This window comes from Electrona antarctica (genome assembly GCF_951216825.1).
Source record: "Electrona antarctica genome assembly, chromosome: 2".
Lineage (NCBI taxonomy): Eukaryota > Metazoa > Chordata > Actinopteri > Myctophiformes > Myctophidae > Electrona > Electrona antarctica.
The window spans coordinates 39,895,279-39,916,075 of record NC_136807.1 but is presented as its reverse complement, the minus strand read 5'-3'; the positions used below and the strand labels follow the sequence as shown (position 1 = coordinate 39,916,075).

At 47.0% G+C, this 20,797-nt stretch overlaps 1 protein-coding gene across 7 annotated transcripts in view; it reads right to left on the bottom strand.

Moving 5' to 3' along the window:
• kmt2d (lysine (K)-specific methyltransferase 2D) overlaps positions 1 to 20,797 on the bottom strand; it is a 41,405-nt gene that overhangs the window by 8,986 nt on the left and 11,622 nt on the right. For 3 of the 7 annotated variants that reach the window (XM_079494568.1, XM_079494563.1, XM_079494569.1), the window contains exons 16-45: positions 20,508 to 20,689; positions 19,918 to 20,082; positions 19,229 to 19,338; positions 19,047 to 19,091; positions 18,757 to 18,951; positions 18,467 to 18,655; positions 18,224 to 18,346; positions 17,693 to 17,826; positions 16,926 to 17,049; positions 16,497 to 16,583; positions 15,963 to 16,043; positions 15,317 to 15,475; positions 15,130 to 15,199; positions 14,778 to 15,019; positions 14,287 to 14,360; positions 13,631 to 13,685; positions 11,479 to 13,100; positions 11,219 to 11,386; positions 10,589 to 10,725; positions 7,571 to 9,258; positions 7,027 to 7,147; positions 6,813 to 6,897; positions 6,641 to 6,707; positions 6,314 to 6,546; positions 2,212 to 5,487; positions 1,955 to 2,104; positions 1,453 to 1,617; positions 958 to 1,099; positions 660 to 729; positions 397 to 569 (exon numbers count right to left, since the gene is read on the bottom strand). In XM_079494568.1, coding sequence (XP_079350694.1) covers positions 397 to 569; positions 660 to 729; positions 958 to 1,099; positions 1,453 to 1,617; positions 1,955 to 2,104; positions 2,212 to 5,487; positions 6,314 to 6,546; positions 6,641 to 6,707; positions 6,813 to 6,897; positions 7,027 to 7,147; positions 7,571 to 9,258; positions 10,589 to 10,725; positions 11,219 to 11,386; positions 11,479 to 13,100; positions 13,631 to 13,685; positions 14,287 to 14,360; positions 14,778 to 15,019; positions 15,130 to 15,199; positions 15,317 to 15,475; positions 15,963 to 16,043; positions 16,497 to 16,583; positions 16,926 to 17,049; positions 17,693 to 17,826; positions 18,224 to 18,346; positions 18,467 to 18,655; positions 18,757 to 18,951; positions 19,047 to 19,091; positions 19,229 to 19,338; positions 19,918 to 20,082; positions 20,508 to 20,689 — 10,132 coding nt within the window. The remainder of the gene's footprint in view (positions 1 to 396; positions 570 to 659; positions 730 to 957; positions 1,100 to 1,452; positions 1,618 to 1,954; positions 2,105 to 2,211; positions 5,488 to 6,313; positions 6,547 to 6,640; positions 6,708 to 6,812; positions 6,898 to 7,026; positions 7,148 to 7,570; positions 9,259 to 10,588; positions 10,726 to 11,218; positions 11,387 to 11,478; positions 13,101 to 13,630; positions 13,686 to 14,286; positions 14,361 to 14,777; positions 15,020 to 15,129; positions 15,200 to 15,316; positions 15,476 to 15,962; positions 16,044 to 16,496; positions 16,584 to 16,925; positions 17,050 to 17,692; positions 17,827 to 18,223; positions 18,347 to 18,466; positions 18,656 to 18,756; positions 18,952 to 19,046; positions 19,092 to 19,228; positions 19,339 to 19,917; positions 20,083 to 20,507; positions 20,690 to 20,797) is intronic. The other 4 variants (XM_079494567.1, XM_079494565.1, XM_079494564.1 and 1 more) reach the window with 4 other exon arrangements.

The following is a 20,797-nucleotide window of genomic DNA, read 5'->3' as shown; positions in this document are numbered from 1 at the left end:
GATGTAGTTCTAAAAACAATGATGTCAGGAGACATTCTTTCTGGGGCTGTGCTGTATGGACTTGGACATACCTCAATAGCTATACAATATGAATTATTTAAAATTCCACAGACATCTTGTGTTGTGTTTACAGTGAACTAAAGATAGTTGCCTTCAGGCAACCTGAAAGCAAACTTCACCTGCCTGAATGTTTTATTCATCTACTTGGCAGTCGGCAACCGTTCGTGTCAACCCCTGATATCCCTTTGGCAAAAATAGCTTATCTATTATCTCACAATGCGTCGGGTAACTCGGGTTGCAACGTAACAAACTGAATAGGGACACTAGAGTTCATGTGCTTAATTCATGTTTGTGGCTAGAACTATTCATTAAGACAGGCTGCTGTCAGCTTCCTACCTGGGATCGCAGATCGAGGTATGAGGGGGATGATGGGAGAAATTGCTCTCTCCGTCTCCTCCTCTTTTGGTTCCCTAAGCCGAGGGAAGCGTGGCGTCTCTTCACCTACGTTACTTTCAGGGGAGGAAGCTGGGATGATGCTTTCTGGGGCATCCTCGTCATCACTCTCCATCCTGAAAGGAAGACGTTTGTATGAGTTTGCTGCAACACTGCAGAGGGAAAGTGTCATCATACCATGGAAATACACAGGCTACATATTGTACCTGATGTCCTCATTCTGGTTATGCGGCGGGGTGGGGAGAGCTGCTAGAATGTCCACACTCTTCACCTCTTCTGCAACAGAAAAGACAAATTGGAGCACATTTAACAACATGAACATAGCATCCCCATTCTGGGATGCTAGAAAAGGGCGAACGTCTGAGGAACATGGGCAAATATTCAGCAAAAAATAGCAGATCTACAAGCTCACATCATCACGTTGTGGTTTGAGCCTTCTTGCAGATAAGCCATTTTTGCTATTTGATGTATAACAAAGTTATAAGGAACTACGAAAAGTCTTACCCATAGCATCTTCTGTAGTCTCTTTCTGGCCCCCAGACATGTCTTCCACAGTAGTAACGCCATTGAGCAGCTTGTGCTGCACCGAGGGTGGTGGTGTAGGGGGCAATGAGGATGGGGGAGTTGGTGGGTTGCTGAGGTTACTCTGTAAAGACAAGTAGCATCATCAGTACTTCTGCAAACAGTAGAACTATTAACAGGATGCAAAATGAAACTGAAACATATTATTCAGACTTGCAACTTGTGTAGTCCTCAAAAAGAAAAGAAGGCATGTGACAATCAGGAGATTGTGTACATGATTAGGGAAAAACAGATTAAAGAACCTTCAAGCTTATAGGGAGAATATTCATTCTGTAACATATTGACATATTTGTTAATTACATAAAACTTTCTGTCAATTAGTCCGGAACCAGAATGTCCTTTTAAATGTCCCATACCTAATGTGTATTATACGTCGCTATATACACATCAGTAATTCAACAAAAGGCTTGTTACTACCTTAGTGAGCAGCTGGGAGTAATAGTCAGGGATGTTATCCAGCACGGCATTTCCAAAGGAGCCCTTCAACTGAGTCTTGCCATTGGCAGGGCTGCTGCCGAATGGGGCAAACAGGTCCAGACTGGCCGCTATCGATGGCTCCATCAGGGGCAGCAGAGAGAGGCCCTGCAGGGTTAAAGATCTTTAAATCAACCACTCAAACACAAACAAACGAGGGTTGCAACTAACAATTATCTTCATAGCGATCATTCTATTCATTACTTTTTCCATTTATAAATGTTTTATATTTCAATTAAGCTTTGTCGTACAATGGTGTCATGCAGCCATAGTGAAAATAGCACCTTTCATGACAGTCATGAAAGGTGTTCAAAGTGTTCAAAGTGCTTTACAGAGCAATAAAGAAAAAAAGAAAAAGCATAAAACATTAAAATTGCAAAAAAGGCAATTTGATTAACTGTTGCACCCCTAAAACAAACAAGCAGGCAGACCGTAATGATCTGACCTGTTTCAGCTGTTTCACCAGGGCTTCAGCACTCTTTCCAACCTCTTCCTTCTTGTTCTTCTTGCGTGCATTAGGCCCTCGGTCCCCAGCAGGCTTATTGGTGCGCTTGGCCTTCGTTACGGGAGCTCTTTTTGTGATGGACTGCAGATCCTGTGAAGAGTCGAGAACATGGCTTATTAAGCACTCGCCGAACATTTCCAATCAACGTAGTATATATTAGTAGTAAATATTGAATGAATGCATGGACAAATACTTGCCTCCATATTGCGTGGGGTCCCTTGTAGTTTCTGCTCCAACATGGCCAGTTTGCTGTTGATGTGGCCATTGATCTCATTGTGGATGCCTTCAGAGGGCCTCTGAGCAGCCAGCTGCAGGTTCTTAGTTCTCAAGAGTTTCTGGAGTAGCTGCTGGCCAGTCTCCGTTCTCACACCTTGATGCCCAGGGTCTCCTGCCATGGTTACAAATCCAGTAGTGTTCACTATCTCACCAGTGACTTCTCTCTTTATAGCCCCGGGGTTCGCCTCACCTCCTCCTCCACCATCGCACTGCACTTCTCTTGGCTCTTGCTTGATGTTCTGCAGGGTTATTTTACACAGGTCTTCTCTGGAACCAGGCTGTGGCCGAGCGGCGTGGGCCCCTGCCCCGTGCTGTGGAGGCTGTCTCTGGGTATTGTCACATTGCTGCGGCCCATTGGGAGGAACTGGGGCCATATGAGAGATTTCATTTCCTGACATCTGAGGTTCTGATTTTAGGCTTGGGTTATCCAGCGGACTCTTGGCCATTGGAGACCTGAGTGGGGATGCCCTGACTTGGCTGTACGGGCTCCCGCATCCAGCTCCGCCATCGGCAACGGAAGGAGACGAGACATGCGTTGAATACGGTGTGCCCGGGGTGACTGGCCCCCTCGGAGAGCCAGAATGGGACGGAGACCCCTGCAAGCGGCTCGCTGCAGCTGCCATTTGGGCTTGCTGTTGTTGCTGGTTGGGCGTGGGCGGTCGTATCCCCATAGCCTGCATAGCCTGCGCATGGCGCTGAGGGTCGCCAGGAGAGTTGGGCAGCGGTTGGCGAGGTGAAATGGACCTGACCATAGGTACTTGTCCTCTCATCATCTGCTGTTGCTGCATCATACCCAATTGTAAATGCTGCTGTTGTTGCCCAGGTACCATCAATCCATGCTGCATATGAGGAGCAACACCCGGTTGCTGCCCGATTATGCCGGGCTGTTGTGGAGAGCCCAATGCTCCCGGTTTCCCCATGGGACCATATGGCATCTGCTGCCCTTCCATGCCTGGCATCCGCTGTCCCACCTGTCCCGGAGCAATCTGAGGTCTCATCTGGCCCGGCTGTGCCTGGGCCATGGACATCCTCAGCATCTGGCCCTGTTGGAGTTGCCGCTGGGCAATCATGGCCTGGATGTGTTGGATCTGCTGGTTTGGGGGAAGGTTGCGGAGCTGGGGGTTCTGGGCGATGATAGCCTGGATGTTGATGGGGGTGCGGATCTGTCCGGGTGGACCTCCAGGCCTCTGCAGGAGCATCCCTTGCTGCTGCGCTCTCATCATGCCCATCATAGCCTGCTGCTTCTGTTGCTGAGCCATGAGGGCTTGCTGTTGTGGACTAGGCTGGTTCATCATAACAGGCTGAGTCTGACCAAGGGGGTTCTGCCCCATGACATTCTGCATCTGGCCCATTCCTTCGTGCTGCTGTTGTATGTTGGGCTCTTGTGATGGTTGCATAGCATTCTGACCAGATTGTTGTTGCTGCTGCTGCTGTTGTTGCTGCTGTTGTTGCTGCTGCTGTTGCTGTTGCTGCTGCTGATGCTGTTGCTGCAGCTGCTGTTGCTGCAGCTGCTGCTGTTGTACTAAGAATTCCATCTGCTGCCCTTCCTCCTTGACTTTGACCAGCCCAGTCTTGTCAGCGTTGAGGGAAATCTGCCTCTGGAGTTGAACTTGCTGTTGCTGCTGATGTTGTGGTTGTACTTGGTTTCCAACAAAACCTGACTGTTGCTGAGGTACAGATTGAGCTTTTTGCTGTTGTTGCTGGGCCATAAGGGCCTGATTATGTTGCTGCTGCTGTTGCAGCTGCTGCTGTTGTTGTTGCAGCTGTTGTTGCAGCAGCTGCTGTTGTTGTTGTTGTTGTTGCTGTTGTTGTTGCTGCTGCTGCTGTTGTTGCTGCTGCTGCTGTTGTTGCTGCTGCTGTCCCGTCTCATTCTGCTGATCAGCAGAGCCTGGTTGGCTCAACTGACTGGGTGTGGAGGGACCACTGTGTTGTAACGGGGTGGCAGGACCAGGACTGAGGATCCCTCCGTCTTTTGGGCCAGAGTTCTGAACATCCTGGGGAAAGCCCTGCTGCGAGCCCTCGTTAGCACCCTGTGGTTGCGGCGTGACTCTATTCCCTCCTGCTGAAGGGGAGGAACTCATCTGAGGGGTCGAGGGTTGAGAGAGTGCCCCTTGCTCTTGGTTTGGTTGATTTATTAAGCCCTGTGTTGGTTGCTGTCGGTGCTGTGCCATCTGCTGCTGCTGCTGTAGCTGGAGTTTAGCAGCATTCTGCTGTTGCTGCTGCTGCTGCTGAGACAAAAGCATGCGCTGGGCCAGGATGTTCTGTTGTTGTGGCGTTAGCTGTGCCTGAGGTCCCCTGAGGCCAGGATGACCTGGAGATCCAACCAATCCCTGTTGTCCCAACACCATCTGAGGCCGCTGTTGCTGTTGAGGAGGCCCAACGGGTGGGTTCCCAATCATTCCGGGTTGACCTGACATCATGCCTGGAAGCTGGTTCATGGGCTGGGCTCCGGGCTGACCAACTATGCCCTGGGACACCTGCATCATTCCCTGTTGATTGGGCTGGTTAGGCAGCATTCCCTGTTGATTGGGCTGGTTAGGCAGCATTCCCTGTTGATTGGGCTGGTTAGGCAGCATTCCCTGTTGATTGGGCTGGTTAGGCAGCATTCCCTGTTGATTGGGCTGGTTAGGCAGCATTCCCTGTTGTATGTTTGGTTGTTGTTGGGCCATGAGTGGGTTGCCCATCATGCCAGGCTGTGGTTGAGTCATCATGCCAGGTTGTTGGCCCGGGTGTGGCATCGGTTGCTGACCCATCATCACCTGTTGCTGCTGCTGCTGCTGTTGGAGCTTGGCCATCTGCATCCTGTGTTGAAGCTGTCTTTCTTGGAGAAGCCTGGGGTCTGCTCCTTGCATTCCAGCCCCCTGTGGGAAAAACCCTGGAGGAGCGCCAGGAGGAACAGGGGCTCTGGCTCCCAGAGCTCCAGGGTGCTGGGGCTGGGCTCCTCCTCCCATGAAGGGTTGTCCTTGAGGCACCCTGACTGGCATTCCACCTTGTGGCAGTATGCCAGGGTGCTGGCCCATCATCGGAGCGCCCTGTTGGCCCATCATCATTTGTCCGGGTATCTTGGAGAGCATGTGAGGCGGGCTCAGCTGCGTGGAGGGCCCTGGTGAGAGGAGACCTGAGCCCTGTTGGTGCTGTTGCTGCTTGGTTCTGTACTCAGATATAAGGTTGGTGTGTTCCTTCTGCTGTTTACGCACCTAAAACACATGTGAAACCATGTTGAGAACATACGATTACATATGATTGTAAAATAAAGTTGATTATTGTAATACTTTCATTGTAATCTTTCAATCTTTATTTGCAGTTAAAAATATTTAATTTTAACTTCAAACTAGGCCTACTTATTTTTTTAAGAAAGTTGCATGCATGGTTTCTTGTCTGCTATTTTTATTTACGCTTGTGCGCTTTGTCTGACTGATTATTTTTTTTAAGTATCGTGCTGAGATTGCTCTAGTCTACTAAAAGTGTTACTACTGATCTCCGGATTTTATAACGACACAATAAAATGTAATGTTGGAATTAACGGTTATGTTATTGGTCCTTTCAATAAAAGGGCATATGAAAGTCAAAACTTCAAATTCATGGCTAAGCTATACAATGTCTCCGCCCACAGGATCTATGATGAACTGCAGCTTGCAGTTATGAAAGGGCATAAAGTACCATATTCCTAATTTTTACACATTTTTGAGGGGCAGCTATAGACTTTTGTTCCAACACAAACATAAAATGTCATTGACATGAGCAAATCTGTATTTTTGTCCTAACATTAATGGAGAATTTACGTCATATGTAGACGAGCAAATTGGCTATTTCGGTCCTACACAAAATAAATTCTCATTAACAATGAAGCAATAGACAATTAGAGAAAATAGACGCGTTACGTCATGATGATAAGAGCACCCCTCACTTCACACGGGTGTGATATTTTGTAAGAAAAAAACATTCAGAGCTTTGTTCAGAAACAACAAAGAATGTTTGAAGCCTAAAGAATTGCACTGCGGTGCTTGCTCCTTGCTTACATACCTGGTCCAGCTGTTTCTGGATCTTGCTCTGCTCTTCTGTAACCAGCTTGAGTTTCTCTGCGTCGGTCTCGGCAAACTCCCTCCCAGCTTTCTTAGCGGTCCTCTGCTTGGCACACAGTGCCTTGCGAGACTTGCGATGAGCTCCGATCTGTTCCTCTAAAAACTTCAATTGCATCTGGAGTAACTGCTGAGTGTGAAGAAGCCATTCCTCATACTGGTGCTGTTCAGCGTCATCTGAAGTGGAAGAGAACCAGTTTATGAGACATTTATAAAACAATATGGAGGAATCCATACTGACAAATGAAGTCATATTTTGACTAAAACATACTGATGATTCCTTGCACAAACTGGGGCGGATTGGGCTTTGACAGCATTGGATCACTGGTTTCTCCCTCCTAGAAACACACACAGAAAATATAATGCAACCACAAAAGACAGCCATGTTTCAGTAGGTGCAAAACAGACTGGCTTATATAATTTAAAAAAACAACAAAACATACTTTAGGTGGTCCAGATGCAAGCTGACTCTGTGCATCTGTTCCTGGGGCAGAGGCCAGTCTCTGGGCAAGAAGAGAAACTTGTTGCCTGGGAAAGAAAACAATTGAAATCAGAACAAACGGCTGTGCTGGTATGGGGTTCTCGTGACCATATGATTGAGCACAAATCCAAAGTAAAAGTCATATAAATGAAAAAATAGACATATAATACAAGTACCTGTTTATGCCTGGTGGGACACCCATTGGCTCCTGTGCCAACACTCTTTTGATACCCTTCAACGCTACCATCTTTGCCTTGGCAATGGGATCCATGTCGTCAGTAACAAATTTGTCTAAATCTGCAATACATACAAGTAGGGGGGAAAACACATAACCATATTAGTATATGCAATGCCACTGATGGCAGTCTTTAACACAGTCTGTTAAAAGGATATTTTGCGATTTGTAATGACATTTTGCGGGAAGTTAGATTGCACATTATTTGCCCAAAGGCGGTGTGGCTTCTCACAAAAATTAAGACAACACCATGGATTCACATAACACCAATTAAATGTCATGTGCCCATCAGCAGATAGAGGTAAACCCTCTACTACTGTCCCAAACAAAAATGGGTGCTGGGAAGCTCATTATTTCCAGCCAATAAACAAATGTGCTGAAATATTGTACATTTGTAAAGGGCATATCTTGACAATTGAGTAGCATTGGCATTGGAGGTACTGTATATGCAATCTACCACATATAATCTTTCTAGTTGTGATTACCTTTATCAGGAAAGAAGTTGTTGGCCAGAGGGGGTTGTTTGAGCATCTGCTGTGGCTGCTGTTGATGATTGAGACCTGGATGGATGGCTCCTGGCTGTCCCATCCTCATCATTGCTTGCTGCTGAGCCATGGCCATGTGAGGTCCCATGAGTCTCTGCTGCTGCTGCTGTAGCATGTGTGGTGGTCGGGGTACCATCCCCGTCTGGCCCATCATTGCCTGGGGTGGTGGGCGGTGGTGCTGTTGCAGCATTATGTGAGCAGGTGCCTGTGGGGTAGGTTGCTGTCCTGGGATGCCATGCATATGAGCAGCCATGCCTTCCTGGTGGAGGGAGCTCAGATGTTGTTGCTGCTGCTGCTGTTGTTGCTGTTGCTTCTGAAGCTCTTTCTTCTCGTGCTCCAGTAAATCCTGGATCAGAAGAGGTAACTCGCCATCTAAAGAGCTCTCAACCTTGGCCAGATCCACAGCAGGGGAGTGCTGGCCCCCGACATCAGGCAGATCATTCCCCATGTGTGAGTGATGAGTGGCCGGGGTGAAAGACAGGGGATCACCCTGGCCTGGCAAAGGATATTGAAGTCCTCCGAGCCGAACAGAACTGAGTGACGCACACTCACTTTCTTTCTTGGGCGTTGTCGCACCAAGTAGCATGGACACAGCCTCGCCCATTTCATCCTTCGCCTCCAGCTTGATTTTGATGTTACATATAGTCTCTGCAGAGGGCAGCTGTGAAGCAGCGGAGCACCCAGTAGTGGCAGGGGCGAGCGACTTCAGTCCTGGTTCCACCTTGGGCTTAAGTTCCCCTTTGACACTTTCGGCTTCCACCAATCTGAGCTGGTCTGAGAACACGTCCTTGGGGTCTCCTTGGTCTAGTTCAGGGTCGGTGTAAGCTAGCAGGTCAAACTCGTCACTGTTGAGCAAGTCATCTAGGTGTGGGTCATTGGTTTCCAGATTGTCCAGGTTGCCCAGGTCATCATCTCCTTTGTCAGTGTCCAGATCTAGGTTGCCCAGGTCATCCTCGTCTTCTACCCCTCCGTCTCCAGGGGCATCGCCCAGTCCCTCCAGGTCAGGCTCCGGTAGGTCGTCCACTGAGCTTGTCTGGGCCTCAGCACTGGGTGGTGGAGGCTGCTGTTGTTGTTGTTGCTGTTGAATGCTAGGAGTGTTGGCGCTGGCACTGGTGACCTGAGGCTGGACTTGTGGCTGTTGTTGTGAGGGGCCAGGAGCCTGCTGCTGCTGTGGCAGTAACATGGATAATCCCCCAAGGTGTGAGTCATTAGATCCCTCTATTTGAGTGTCAACAGTCTGAGCTATGGGATGCTGCTGATGAGCGTAAGGTGCTGTCATGTCCTGCTGAGGGATATAGAGACGTGGTCTGGCCTGGGGCCCTCTGGGCATGAACTGGGGTCCCAGGGCCAATCTCTGGGAGTTGTGCCTCAATTCGATGAACTGTGGCGGGGGTCCCTGCCCCATGGCTTGCATGGCCTCTCCTCCTGAACCTGGCATCATAGTACGAGGGTTTGCCATGCCCTGTAATGCCTGCATGTTGACAGCAGGGTTCAGATGGTGCCTAGGGCCCATAGCCTCCATGCCTGGCTGTGGGAACCGCCGTGGACCACCAGGGGCATGGCCTTGCCACTGAGGAGGGAATGGAGCACGGCTATACATGTCCTGGGGATGTGTGGGCCCTGATGGTCTGTAAGAAAAATACATAAGAAAACATCAGAGTAAGAAAATGTGTAAAACATATATTACAGAGCACTTGAGGAATGCTCAAACAAGGTCTCAGGAATCAAACTAAGCAGCCAGTGACGTTCTTTTAAGTTTAAAGCACCATCAGACTGGAATAAGCAACCTATTTCACTTAGATCAATTACCTCATTTCATATCTTCAAGACTTCTTTGCTTGCTTTTCTTAAATCCCCATGTTCTTGATTACTACATTATACAATTGAGAGTATTTGTTTTTCGTTCTCTCTTTTGATGACATGGGTAGCAGCTGTAGTGTGGTCTGGGATGGTGGGAGAGCCCTTATGTGTATGATTATATTCTTGTTGATGTGATGTTCATTGGTGTGTGTGTGTGTGTGTGTGTGTGTGTGTGTGTGTGTGTGTGTGTGTGTGTGTGTGTGTTGTTAGATCCATTGACTCACTGTGTGTTGTGCCCGAGGACCCCATTGAAAACACGATGCATCTCAAGGGGTTTATCGTCTAATTAAAAGTTTGGGTCGGGAAAAGGATATAAAAGGGGCGCTAGCGGCACACACTATGCTGCTCCTTACACCAAACCGGATCAAAGACATTTTGAAAATACATTTGAAAGGATCAAGTCTGACACGATTCCACGTCATCTACCACACACTGGAAGGCTTTGATTAAGCTAGATGGGTTTCAGTAGATGTCAAACTCTTCTCACAGAAGATATCATTTTACATGTTGTAAAAGTATCTTGGGAAGAAATAACGAATTCAGTTACATCTGTCACTCGTCTTATGAGAAGAGTTTCTCAGTGTAAAGCCCGGGTTCATGAGCAAAATTCATATTCGCCAGATGAGCGGCCTGCGGACCTAGGATCTATGAAATGAGATACACTATAATATACTTTAGTACAATGGTCTACGAATGGCAAAGTTCTGCAGACAGTCGACTGGACTCTCCATTCACTGTAGCCTACATTTCTGCTTCCTGTTTTAACACAATCAGCGCCGGGATTTCTTTGAAAATAGCAGCTCGGGGTGCCGCGCCGATATGGCAGATTTTACTCTCTTTTGTTTTATTGCTTAATAATTTATTGAATACTTTATTTGACAGAAATGTGAAACAGCAACAGAGTACAGTCAAACACTTGGTCTAAAAGAATAGCCTTGCGGTCTTGTTTACATTCGGGTCCTAAGTATTAAATTCATAAACAAGTATTGTGTGTGTGTGTGTGTGTGTGTGTGTAAAATAATTGACACAATAAGATTTAAAGGACAATGTGCTACATAAAACAGTATAACACAAGCCTCACTAATTGAACATGTTTACCGTAGTGCATTGGGATCCATAATCCCAGGGGCTCCTGGATGTGGAGGACGAATGTGCTTGTCCTCCATGCCAACAACAGTCATCGGTATCTTGGCTGCCAGAGCAGCTTGGGCAGCAGCAGCAGCAGCAATACGGTCCTAAAAGAGTAACCAATAGAATAGTCAAAGTTAATAAACAGCAGTAAACATCAACTACATGCGCTTAACCCATTTTGGGCGGGAACCCCTTTTGGTGTTGTAAGCATTATGTTGTACTTTAGCTATTGAAAAATAGCAGATCTACAAGCTCATAGCTATGAGCTTGTAGGTCTGCTATTTTTGAAAAATGTGGCCCAAAATAGCAGACCCTTGTAGGTCTGCTATTTTTGAAAAATGTGGCCCAAATGTTTGAACATATTCGAACGTTTTTAATGCAAATCTTTGCTTCTGGGGGGTCCCTGGAACAACATATTTTCAGATGTGGGTCGGCAGCCAATTACATATATTTTTGGGGGTTCTCGACATGAAAATGTTTGAGAACGACATATAGAAACAGGTTTTTCAGAAAACTGTCATTTAGAAGACATTTGTAGAATCTGTTGTCAGGTCAAAATGGGTTAATGTTATGTTTGTCGCAACAACAAATGTGTACCTGTGGATAAGGTGGCGGTGCCCTATGGGCCTTGTCTTGTTGAAAGCCTGCCATTTCTGCTCCAGGCCAGCCAGGGGCAGCACTGATAGCAGCAGCAGCCTCCTTCTCTTGTCTCAGGGAGTTCCTTTGCATTTGTTGTCGAATTAAGAACTCCCTCAGTTTCTGGCGCTGCAAGGTGAATGTAACATTCATTAGTGACACATCTTTAACCTGAATGACAATGGAGTTTTCATAGATCTTCTGTGTATGAATGAATATACCTGTCTGTGCTTCTCCAATTCAGAGGGGCTGAGGCCCACTAAGGCTGGGTCCAGCACTGTTGACATGTCAGGCATTTCTTGAGTGCCTGACATAGCTGGCTGATGAGATGCCTCTGGAGGGCGGACAGTTGTGGGGCCTTGTGGTCCAGCAGGCGGCAGCACCCTGGAGTTGAAGTTATCTGCCCCCATAGCCTGCTGTGCTTGTGGCTGAGGTTGCTGTAGCTGAGCCTGAGCCATCTGTGCTGGCTGCTGGGTCATTTGATAGCTGGGACTGCGACTGTATGAAGGATGAGCTGAGGGCTTCCCAGCAAGAGGATCACCCATTGGGTTGTTGGTGGGCGGAGCAGGGGGCGGTGGGTTATTGTGATGTGGTGAGCCTCTGTAACTGGGAGTTCCATCCGGGGCAGCAGAGGCAGGACGAGGTGGCTTATGGAGAGCAGCAAAAGGGTCTCTAGATTGTGGCCTCGAGGGCGGCTGTGCCGAGTAGGGGTCGGGGGACTGAAAACGAGGGGTAGCAGGAGACTGGACTGAGTAAGCGTCATTGGAGTGGCCGCCTGGGGTGAGAGGAGACTGACAGCTACTCTGTGACTGGGGGCTGGAGGGCACCCTGGAGCAGGGCTCCGGTTGGGTTATAATGTGTCTCTGGAGAACAGGGGAGCTACTACCTCCTGACTGAGGTCGCGGAGTGAGCGGTGGCTGGCCGTACGGGTCAGAGAACGGAGCGGAGGGAGACTGCCTATAACTCTCAGAAGGGTGGCCGGGGGAAGCTCCGGGATGAAGTGCCCCACCCTCCCCTTGGTGCATCCGTGGTGTCATAGGTGCCTTGAACAAACCGTCCCCGGAATCTAGCATGCCAGCAGGGGAGCCAGCAGCTAGTTCAAGCCGTCCGACCGAAGAAGAGCGGGGGGAAGGTCCACTCATGTCGGCCCTGTACTGCCCCATACCACCAGGTGAGGAGGCCACTGCGGAAGGGGATGCGGCTGAGACATATTCTGGCCGACCAATTCCTGACTGGCCTCTGAAAGGGTCTCCATAGTGGGTGCTGTGGGGTGGGGAGAATAGAGGTGATTCCCCATGCCCACCACCCCGTGACCGAGGGCTCTCTGGGGGTCCTAATGACTCTTGAGAGCCTTGATGTGTCAGGTGACCCTGTTGCTGCTGCAGCTGAGATCTGAAGTAAGGGTCAACCTGCTGGGCCCGCCGGGGCGTTCCCGGGGTCCCTGGTTGCATGTCGAAAGGGCCGAGGCTGGCCGGACGTCCCTGAGGAGGACCCTGTGGGCCGGAAGGGGGATAACCTGAGGATGAGGCCTGCAAGGGACTGGCCCCGGCCTGGGAAAAGGCGTTACTTGGGTGTGACTGATGATGGGGCGACTGAGGCGGGAGCTTGGCAAAGGGATCTGTCCGGATTTCAGCCGACCCTGGAGTCTTGACAGGACCGTCGGGGAAAAAGGCGGGAGAAGATCCTGAATCCGGGTGGAAGGGAAAGGGACTCTCTGCAGAGCTGGGTTGTGAAGGGGTGGACACGGATCCTGAAGGAGGAGGGATCTGGAGGTGAAGACTGGGCCGTTCTGTCTTCACCCGCCCTGGCTCCACCTTGATCGGCCTGCATACCTGACTCTCCGCTTGCTGTGAGAGGAGCAGAGATAGAAACAGTTCTAAGACAAAGGATCAAAAGAACGGCCTGGATACAAACAATTCTACACGGTTCAGTGTAGTCTGTACAGTTTATTCTTCATAATGCAAGGTGAAGGTTCAGTGTAGTTTGTACAGTTTATTCTTCATAATGCAAGGTGAAGGTTCAGTGTAGTCTGTACAGTTTATTCTTCATAATGCAAGGTGAAGGTTCAGTGTAGTTTGTATAGTTTATTCTTCATAATGCAAGGTGAAGCTATACAGTTTATTCTTCATAATGCAAGGTGAAGTTATACAGTTTATTCTTCATAATGCAAGGTGAAGCTATACAGTGTATTCTTCATAATGCAAGGTGAAGCTGTACAGTTTATTCTTCATAATGCAAGGTGAAGCTGTACAGTTTATTCTTCATAATACAAGGTGAAGCTGTACAGTGTATTCTTCATAATGCAAGGTGAAGGTTTAGTGTAGAGTTTGTACAGTTTATTCTTCATAATATAAGATAAGGTGAAGCTTCCACTTGCCTTCTGTGCCTTGTTGATCCGCTGAGCTGCTCGGTTATCTTTGGCCTTTTGCTAAAGATGAAAAATCAACCATTAGACAAATATTTGCAGACGTTGATTACATTTCCCTTGAAGCAGCTGTAACTTTAGTGATAGCCACTTGGCTATCACTTAGAAATCAGGTATTATTTTTGTTAAAGTGGTGTGATACCTACTTGTGTAGGCCATGATTTTCCACTACAAATAGGCTATTTTCTGCTTGTCTTGACTTCCAGGTAGCCAGAGCACAAAACTTTAAATCAGTTGAAACCGTTTGAATTCCACTGACTTATTCCATATGAGTGTAAACTGAAAGAGTACTTGTCATTCAGTGTCCACGTGTGTTGCCACACCCATCAGGCATGTGTGTCTGAATGTGGGGCATTCATTTACCGGGTAGTCAGAGAATAACTTTCTAACTTGACTAAGGATAGAGGTAATTAATTAAAGGGGCCTGAATGAGCAGCTATTATATGACCGATTATTTCCCCCCATGGTCAATTAAGTAAATATTGGACCATTCTTCATAAGCCAGATATGTTCCAAAGAGGTTGACACTGGAAATTTCAGCATGGTTAAAATAAAGGATTACATAATGACTTCCCAAAGGCTTTTAAAAGTTCAGACAACTTACCAGAAAAGGAACTTTGTCAGCAGCCGATACCTTCCTCCAGATCTTCATGATCTGTTTACAACGACTGGTCCAGTCTGAAACAAAGTAAACGCACGGGTTGATTTAAGGACTACTTTATGTCAAATTGCTGGTTCAGTCAGAGGCATAAATCCAATGCCAGTGAGAACTTGAGGTCAATTCCCATAGAACAGAGGCCTTCAAAAGGGGGTCCTCAGAGTTAATACAGAAGGGGCATTTTACATTAACAACTTGAACCCTAGCTTCCCTATTCTGACTCAGAATAGGGAAGCTGTTTTCAGATAATGTTCCCCTCAGAATTTCTGAGGGGAACATTATCTGAAAACAGCAGATCTACAATACACCTTAACATGCATCCAACACAACACTACACAATGATAGTGTTGTTAAGCAAGTCTATACGATATGTAGTGGGGGTCCTTGGCCTGAAAAACATTTTAAAAAAAGTTTGAGCACCCCTGCCATAGACTCACCTGGATAGTCCTGCCTGAGCGTGGGGAAATTAGTGTTGGCAAAGAGCACGGGGGAAATGGTGGAGAGTTCTCCCAGCTCCTCGTCTTTCTCCCAGCGCTGGAGGCTCCGCTGGTTGTAGGACAGCCCGTCGCCATCACCCTCAGTGGGGGTGGGTGGCGTGGAAGGGGTGGCTGGAGTAGAGGGAGTGGCCCAGGGGCTCTCCTCTGTTCCATCTGGACTGAAGAGCCCTCCTCCCCGGTCCCTGTACAGCAGCAAGGGTAATTTGTTATGTACAAAACACTGCGTGATCTCTCTGAGAGACATTTGTAAAACAATATGACATTTGGAGCATTGTAGAATTGCTTTTTTTACCGCATGTCAAAGAATGGAGACTGAGAAAGGCCTGGGAAACCATCCATCACTCCAGCAGAGGGCAGGGACCCTATAAAATAGTTTTTGTGTCAAGACAAACTTACTTGAAACCTATCAAACGTTTGCCACATTATACAAAGTTCTCCCAACAAGTGGTGATGATTGATCCCTCTCCCTGTACGCTCACCTGAGAGGAGAGGTCTCTGTGGCAAAGCACTGCGGCTGAGCTCTCCCTTGTTGCCCTCTAGAATGGGCTTCATGCCCTCCAAAGTAGATACTTCAGACACACCCAGAACCTTCCGGAAAAACTGTTCAGAGTCTTGATTCTCCACCCCCTGAGGAAGACCTAGGGCATACGGTGTACATTTAAATGATTATTTCTGTGTGGAGTTTGCATGTTCTCCCCGTGTCCCCTAGGGTAGGTACCCTCACAAAAAACATGCAGTAATCCTGGTCTCTAAACTGCCTCCCCCTGGCCAGCCGGGGCGCCTGATGGAGGGGAAAGGAACTGGTTGGAATAACGTGTTCCTTCCACGCGCTACGTCCAACCAGGGAAACTCCCCCCTGTCAGGTGTAAAGGAGCAACTTGGACACTCAGGCATGAAGGAAGCATGAGTTCAAGTCCGTTGCTCTCCTCATGTCCCCCATATATGGGGACTAGGTTGGCGGAGGGTGTGTAGACTGTAGAGCCCAGGATCACATTAGATAATTGACACAGGGGTGAAAAAATGGGTTACAAAATCGTGGGATAAAAAATAAAAGATTATTTCTTTTTTTTATATATGAAATTGTTCCCTTAATGTAGTGCTTCCAAATAAGCCCCCAAACCCTACCTTCACTTTTCTTTTCTGTATCAGAGTCGTGAGTATCAATTGAGGCCTGGTCCTTCACAGATGAAGATGGTGCAGAAACTCCTACAAACATATGAAAAATAATAAGAATAAGAAAAACAAATACAGATGATAGCCACACCATTAGGCCTATGCTTAGAATAGTGTAGCCCTGTTTTTGTTTAATAAAGGCTCATCTCAAGCTTATCTCCATTGCTTTATTATATGAAATACATACTAAAACACACCTGCCTTGTCCTTTAATTACTTGGCATATTAGCCATTTCAAAATATTTCACTTGGAATGTCTGCAGCAGCCAAAACTGCACACTGCAGCAGCTGGAGTTATAAGACGCAAAGGAGATTAATAAAATAACTGTCTTCCCCAAATACACTAAACTCATAATTGCAATACATTTTCTTTCTAGCCTAAATTGTGGCGTGTTATATCGGCTCATGTAAGGTTGGTCACTAGCCTCATTATCATAACGGCTAGTGAACAAAACACCGTTACCAGACTGTTCAAAACAGACTCACCTGCTCCCTCTCCCTGAGTCAGGGGATGTTCACCTCCCTCCTGCTTGAGAAACAGAGTAGCTTCCACCACCCGATCTTTTGCCTCAGCTGAGAACACAAATATGCACAAGTCAGACACATGGATTAAAGCTAAATAAATTATCACGACTGAAAACGTTTGTATGACCAAGTCCTAATGTGTGATTTGGGCACATCTGAACATATTGCTAGCTTGACCACTTCAAATGCTTTAATCTTAAACTACCCATCTACCGTAGATAGGCTATTTTCGCTGTTCAACATGCTTCCATAGAAGACATGCCGACTGCCATTTAATCCAAATCAGCTGTGGCAACTGAGAACTTTAATCCATGCAGACACTATGTATTGAACCATGTGACAAATCATCCGAGAGGTTCCATGCGTAGGGGGTCAACTCAGAGGTCTTACCCTCCGGGGCAGAAGGTCCTGTCCCTAGTGCAGGTCTGACGGGGCACATTCCTGGCCTCTGCACTGGGGGAACCATGACAGCTTTCTTACTTAGGTCCATCAGTGTCTTCCCAAAGAAAGCCTCCTGCAGGGGTAGATGAAGATTTTTATTAAAGCATTAAGACCTGAGGCCGATTCTACAAAGGCCTTCTGCAGATGTTAAGTAAGAGTCCTTGCTGATATTACATTTTAATAGGTGTGGAAAATGTTAGATTCGATGACGCATAGCGATCTGGGCGTTGACGATCCTGCATCAATGCTTCCAGCCTCACGTGGACAATGACGTTGTGATGATAGTTAGGAAGCAGCGTCCCATTGACATGCAAAGACACTGCTAGGCTGCTTGGCAAACCGCTATGACAACCAGAGAAGTGACTGAGGGAGGTAGAGAAATGCAAGTAATGAAAATAAAAATAAAGTGAAGATGCACACCTCCACATTTTCACCACCTAAACCCTAGTGACAAGCTCACATATTGTGTGCTTGCAGATCAGCTATTTTCAACGAAGACTCTTGAGGTTTGGTGTAGAAGGAAATTGTGTCGACCTGAGCATACTCTTCTGACACACAGTACATTGCTTTCGGTGAGTTTCAGGACATGACTCAACCGTCAACTCCCTCAAGCACTATTTGACATCATCGGTGATGGCCAATGGGCCATTGTGATTGGCGATTGGTCAACCACATGATCAAAACTTTACATCTCCCAACCCTATATAACCACAAACCTGAAGATAAGCTGGAAACATGTCCTCAAGTTTGCTCTTCTTCCTGCCCCGCCGTTTCTTCAGTTCCTCCCCTTCTGCTGGTTTGGGATCCATGATATTGTCTGTGTCAGGGTGGGGTCCTATAGATAGACAACCTTCGTTTTAGGAGACAAATTTTCAAAATAAGGTGATTCACATAATGCCAAGCCACACAAACAACCAACAAGATGGTGCCAAGTATGGCCACCTTGTTTTGATGTTCTATTACCAGCATGAAATATGCAGCAATATTTCAGCAAAATGAAATTCAAAAGTCAGCTATTTTCGTTAAAGTAGCAAAAATAGCTGATCTACAAGCTCACAACATGCTCTTGAACTGCAGGCGATCTAAAAGATAAGTTTTGAGCTGGCATTAACTGTGTGTGTGTGTGTGTGTGTGTGTGTGTGTGTGTGTGTGTGTGTGTGTGTGTGTGTGTGTGTGTGTGTGATGAAGATGCAAATGTATTACTAACAATGTTAGTTAGTATGATAGTGTAACAAACAATCGCTTACCTTCCTCAATGGTTCTCTCCAGCGGCTGTCCATCTAACATAGTCTCCCCTGCCAGCTGTGCGAAAAACCCTTTCTTCATTCGTGTGTGACACTTCCTCTGTCGCACCATGAAGCCTCCAATACCTGGAAGAGATATGGCAAAAATAAATAGTGCATATGAATGTGTTAACATTGGCAGGGCTACAAACACATAAAGTATTTGGGCTCATGGCCTATTTTGTGTCTTTGTTTTATTAAACATACCAGGTCTGTAGGGTTTCCGTTTCCTTTTCTTGCTATCCTCTGTCTCTTCTGCACCCCCTTTGAGGCCCTCACAATCAGCCATGCCTTCAATACCCCCATCTGCACCAAGCTCCCTGTCAGCACCACCTTCCCTGTCTGGGCTACCAGGGGGTTCCATCTTAGGCTCGCATTCCATAGGCTCTCCACAGGCTAAAGAGACAAGGGAAAAGTTTGAGAGGATAAACAACTCTAATCATTCAAAACTGTTTCCTACATTGATGCATTTGTGAAAACCGTGCACATATACACACCTTTGCCCTCATCCCCATCTCCCTCTCCTTCTTTAAGCTCTAGGGTGGTCTCATCAGGACCACCCTCGCCACACAAGGTGCCCAGACGGGAGCGCCGCTGACGTCTCTTGTGCAGAGGAGACATGGACATGCTGCGTAGCAGGGACATGCCTGACTCGGTCAGCCACACACCCTCCAACCGGTAAAACTGGGGCTCTGTGTGGCCAATCACATTTCAGTGAGATCAGGAAATAGCAGGACAATGTGATTTTATTTGGTTGTAATGACTTAAAACAAAACACTCAACAAACCTGGCTCTTTAATCTTTATGGAAGCCATTATAGCCGACTCCACTACTGTGAACAAAAGCGACAGCATTGGGGGCAGAGAGAGAAAAGGAAAAAACAACGCAGTCAGTAAACACTTCTAGAACACTTAGAAATCACTGTTTAGGGAACACGAAAGTAACACTTTTTTTTTGTCTTGCACTTACCTACGGGTTTGGGGACAAAGGGGGTGCAAGATGTGCAGGCAAAGCCCTCATCGGAGGCTTGTTCCACCTCATCCTCTGTGTACAGACTCTCACACACAGCATGCACCCATCTACGTAGACACACACGCACACAAACACACAATCATGACACACGCATCCTTCTTGTTACATCGTAAATGGCATCCTCATATAAAAGATGTTATGGAATAATTTATGATAAGATTCCAAACATAAATAATCTATTCCCCACTAGTCTTAATTAGCGGAAATATAATGAACCCCCACCAGCCACTCTGTCTGTTGTGCGTCTCCTCTTTAACCTGTTAAAACCGGGAAAGCATCCGTGTCATTTTTGATTAAAAATGCTTTGGCTATTCAAAAATAGCACATGTACAAGCTCATAGATTAGAAGCTTGTAGAAAGCATTTTTGAAAGGTCGTTAATTATTTTTGCATATATATTTTAAAGGACCCCCTCAAGGGGCTATCCTTTCAATAAAACAAAGTTCTGACCAAAGCGAAAATGTTTAACACCAGAATCCAAATACATAACACTCACAACATTTTTGGGGGTCCTTGACATGAAAAGGTTTGAGCACCACTGACATAGCGACATTAGGTTTTTCAGAAAACAGACATTTGTAGACTCGGCCTGCCTCAGGTCTTAAAGAGTTAATGAGCGGTACCCACCGGTCGCAATACTGGCACTGAAGCAGGAGCTCCTCCTCCATGAAATTCTCTCTGCATACGGGGCAGGTGACTAGACTGGCACAGGGGCCACAGTGGGTGTAGTTGTTCTGCCACTCACAGTGGAACCCCGGTGAGTTGGAGCCGCACTGCATACAGCTCACACACCTGCAACGAACGCAGCGCCGGAAACATGCATGAGAAACCTATTTCATCTCCCCATTGGATGTCAAAGTTACTGAAGCATATGTGGAGACGAAGAACTGCAGCAGGAATTTTTTTTTCCTTCTTTTTTTTTTGCTAGTAACAAGAAGCAAAGAACTGGGGCCTCTGAATCACCAATGAAGAGCTGAGGCACAAACATTTTACATAATATGCAAATTGGCATGGATTCATTTCCATTTGACCCCATTCAAAGTTACACAGTCTTCATTTATCCGCTTCTGTCTCCCTAGTGTGCATGTACCCTTACGGGTCCATTTGGTTACATTTTGTACACACTCGGGTTATAAATGACCACCGAGGACTTGGCTGCGTATAAGGCCGATCAAGGCAATGCAGTCCCACTCAAGAGGGTTTATTTTGTTTTGTACCATTTGCACTTCCACCCGCCCTTGGGTACGGTGTGCAGGGGCGGGTCCAGGCAGTAGGTGTGGTAGCTCACGTCGCAGTCGTCACACAGCAGCAGGCGAGAAGGGTCTGAGGCCTTCCCGCACATCTCACACACGATGCACTCCAAACACCGCCAGCCCTTACGGAGCATCATCTTGGTGATCTACAAAGAAAAAGATGTCATGACCAGAGCCACCACTATACCACTTTGTCCCATATGGAAGACATGTTTTTTTTTTACTTTTTTGGACGACATCGGTATCAGCAATTA